The following is a 3,989-nucleotide window of genomic DNA, read 5'->3' on the forward strand; positions in this document are numbered from 1 at the left end:
AATATAATTAATTTCAAATAAACTCATAAATATAAATAATTAAATCTCTTTAATCACCTAGCAAATGTAAATAAACGACAAAAATAGAAGAAACTTTCTATAATTCTTTTGTAATTTTCTTGAACTTTGAGCAATTCACTTCTTTTTTTAAAAAAAAAAAAATGAAAAAAATTCAACAATTCACTTTTTTTAAATGGAAAAAGTATTTCAATTCGATAAGTAAATATAATGCGTGCAATCGATTTGTGAAATGTAAATATCAATCGTTTAATAAATAAATTAATCATTATTATTGGAATTCAGTTCCTAGCAATCTTCTCAATATGCGCTCCCTAGGTCCTTTTCACTTGTTATTTTTGACAAATTAAGAAAAAAATAATTTTTTTATCTATTATATCCTCAATTTATTTAGAAAGTTAATATTTTTAAAAAAGATGAAACCTCTTTTAATGAGTAAATTAATTTAAAATTTTTAGCAATTAATAAGAGTAAAATAGTAAACTTACTATATCAATTATTTTTTTAACAGATATATTAAGTCAAAGATGATAAGTAAATAGTGACAGAGCGTATATGAATAAGTAAAATAGTAAGATAGGAAGTATATAACTACATATTCGTAACGGAAGCGCTAATTCCAATGTGCTTTTAACGGACAACAATTGTCGAAATTGCGTGAATTTTATGTAAAGGTACCATAAGTGAACAATTCAAGAAGTTTTATGTTGTATATGCTAGATGAATTATCTAAGAGGTACAAGATTAAAAGTAATGAATTACTAAAGGACTACACTGCAAATATCCTTTCCTATAAATTAACACTCACCCCAAGCACAATTTTATCGTCTCTTTCAATTACTTTCACTCAAAAAAAAAAAGGAAAAAATTAAGAGTAACAAAAGATGTGTGGAGGTGCCATAATCTCCGATTATGAGCCCGCCGGAAACTTCTACCGGAAACTCTATGCTCGTGACCTGTGGGCTGAGCTGGACCCTATCTCCGACTACTGGTCCTCTTCCTCCTCATCCTTAACTGTCGAAAACCCTTATTCCGCTCAGTCGCCGGTGACTCACTCCGTCGATAAGCCTAAGAAATCAGATTCCGGCAAATCTAATCAACTCAAAAAAGGTAATACACATATATATGTATGTATCTAACGATTTATTTAGCTTTTTGTACATTACTACCTTTAAATTTATGAAATAAACTGTACTCTATAGAAATGCACGAAATAATATAATATTCCAGTTTTTTTACAACTGAATTTTTTTTGGTAAATCCGATCGAACTTTTTAAAAAGAGTTCAGTGTCAGATAGTAAAAAGTCTTTTTTTTTTTACCAGAGATTTTATTTAGATTTAATTTTTACTCATAGAGCTAGAAATAAAATATTTACTTTTACTTGTTTATAAAATAATAAGATTTTTTTTTATGTTTTATCTTTAATATTTATGATTAAACATTTTGGCCATTTACTGGTCATTCTGGCCATCCTTGCTTGATTTTTTTTTTACTTATTTCCAAAATTATACGTTTTTTGAAAAATACACTTTTTATTATTTTTGAAAAAAAAAAAACGTTTGAAATTATTGTGAACAGATAAAAATGTCAGGAGGTGATAAAAGAAAGAAAAAATAATTGAAAAATCATTGTGATAAAGAGGGAATAAATACAATTATAGGCCGTGACAGTCTGCGAATTAAAGTGACCTATGATTTTATAGAACATACCTTCAAATTTTGTGGCTTTTTATTATTTGTATCTATCTACACGTATATATTAATTCTATCTTTTTATTGCATCAGCCATCAGGATGTTTTTTTTTTTGTTTAAACAGCCATCAGGATGTATACAAGAGCTTATTCCAATTTTTTTTTTTTGTAAAAATAAAACTAAATTGTTGCGGCCATGATGTAATTTCTATATTCATATATGTTCTTAAAATAATTAAATCCATATATGACGAGTATTATCCATCAATTGCGTTTGTCTATTTGAACATGTGTTCTGCTTCAATCATTCTATTTTCTTTTTGTCGTTTTCAAATCAATTTTCATGGTTAAACTTATCATAAGTCATAACCGATAAAAAAAAAAGATAATCAATAATCATGAAGTAATATTTGATGGAAATAGATTTTATTTGTCTTTTGTGCAAAAAGAAGGAACCCTCTTTCCTTAGAGTAATCAGTTCTCTTACGTTTTAATTGTTTTTAATATTCCTTTGGTATGTAAATGTTTGAAAATTACTCTTTGGTTATTTTGGTTTGAGAAAAATGTAAGTTATAATATAATAAATATTTTATGTGATTTCTTCAAAAATCTAAAATGTTAATCCAAAACAAATTATTTAATCAGTTTAAGTTCCTAAAATTAATTGATCCTTGATGAGGGAAAATCATAAAATAAATAAATAAAGTAGCATCAATTAATCGCGTGGGCCACTTAATTCATTATATTGATATGACAGACTTTGCTTTAATTCTTGTCAACCACTAAATCACCACTTGTATATGAAAGCAGAAGCTGTTAGTATTGTACAAATAATGTGATGAAGAAAAGCCATCAATTATTTATTTATAATTAATAAATGTTGTACTAATTGTGTACATTTATATTAAAAAAATTGTGTATTTGATTTACAGGTAATAAGACTGTGAAGGTTGAGAAGGAGAAGAGTAATGGACCAAGGCTGAGAAAGAACAAGTACAGAGGAATAAGGCAGAGACCATGGGGAAAATGGGCTGCTGAGATTCGCGATCCTCAGAAGGGTGTCCGTGTTTGGCTTGGTACATTCAACACAGCAGAGGATGCTGCCAGAGCCTATGATGAGGCTGCTAAGCGCATTCGTGGTGACAAGGCCAAACTCAACTTCCCCGCCCCATCACCACCTGCTAAGCGACAGTGCACTAGCACTGTCGCTGCTGATCCTCCACCAGCACTACTCCTTGAGAGTTCTAACATAATGTCTGATAACAATTCTCCTTTAATGAACTTCGGATATGATGTTCAGAGCCAAACTCCCTACTACCCAATGGAAATGACCGTTGCTAGTGATGATTATGAACTCAAGGAACAGATTTCCAACTTGGAATCGTTCCTGGAATTGGAGCCAGCAGATTCATCTGATCAGTTTTCAGGGATCGTCGATTCTGATCCTCTTAATGTTTTTCTGATGGAGGATTTTGCTTCAACTCAGCATCAGTTCTATTGATCCTGAGTTGTTTGGTGAGTGACTAGTTTATTAGCTTTTGGCTGTAGTAGTAGTAATAGAGAAAAAAGTACATATGATATAATAATAATAAGTTGCGTGCCTTAGCATGCAATTGTAATATTATCAATGTTTGTTGTCTTGTGTTGTTTATGCTTTCTAAATCTTTGGATTTACCTTATAATGTTTGGTCATTTGGTGCATGTATTGTAACTATATATATATGGAGTACTTTATTACTACCAGATAGCTGACACCTCTAGTTGATGGTATTTATGGAATTTTTGTATTTTTGTTTTAGTTTGTGTATCTCTTTTTTAGTCTTTTATAAATTCGAAACTTATATAAATTTTTTATAAATTACGATTTAAAATATTTGAAATAAATAAAAAATTTATTTAACTAACAAATTTTATTCGTAAAAATTGGGACATAAGAAATAACATATATTACTTGAAAATGATGCAAAAAAGTAATATAAAAATAATAATAGTTAACAATTTGAACTATTCAAAAGATATGAAAATTTTGGTTAGTTATTGAAATTTTATCGGTGTCATATAAATTGTAATAAAGGGAATAATATATATTATTTTAAAATTACGTAAAAAATAATATAAATTAAAATAATTCAAAATATCTAAAATTATATTAAATTGGCATGTCTCCAAAAAATTTTCGGTGTCGCATAAATTAAGATAAAGGAAAGTAACGTGTATATAAAATTATTCGGTCCATTTTAAGTAACAAGGCTTTAAAGAAAAAGGTGAGGGAAAAAAT

General features: G+C 28.5%; 1 protein-coding gene across 1 annotated transcript; it reads left to right on the forward strand.

The window, feature by feature from the left end:
• Positions 1 to 847: 847 nt before the first annotated feature.
• On the forward strand, positions 848 to 3,481 carry LOC125853828 (ethylene-responsive transcription factor RAP2-3). Its single transcript, XM_049533580.1, has 2 exons — positions 848 to 1,128; positions 2,644 to 3,481. The coding sequence occupies exons 1-2, from the start codon at positions 903 to 905 to the stop codon at positions 3,210 to 3,212; spliced, it is 795 nt and encodes a 264-aa protein (XP_049389537.1). The 5' UTR covers positions 848 to 902; the 3' UTR covers positions 3,213 to 3,481.
• Positions 3,482 to 3,989: the final 508 nt, after the last annotated feature.

Source organism: Solanum stenotomum, chromosome 1 (genome assembly GCF_019186545.1).
Source record: "Solanum stenotomum isolate F172 chromosome 1, ASM1918654v1, whole genome shotgun sequence".
Lineage (NCBI taxonomy): Eukaryota > Viridiplantae > Streptophyta > Magnoliopsida > Solanales > Solanaceae > Solanum > Solanum stenotomum.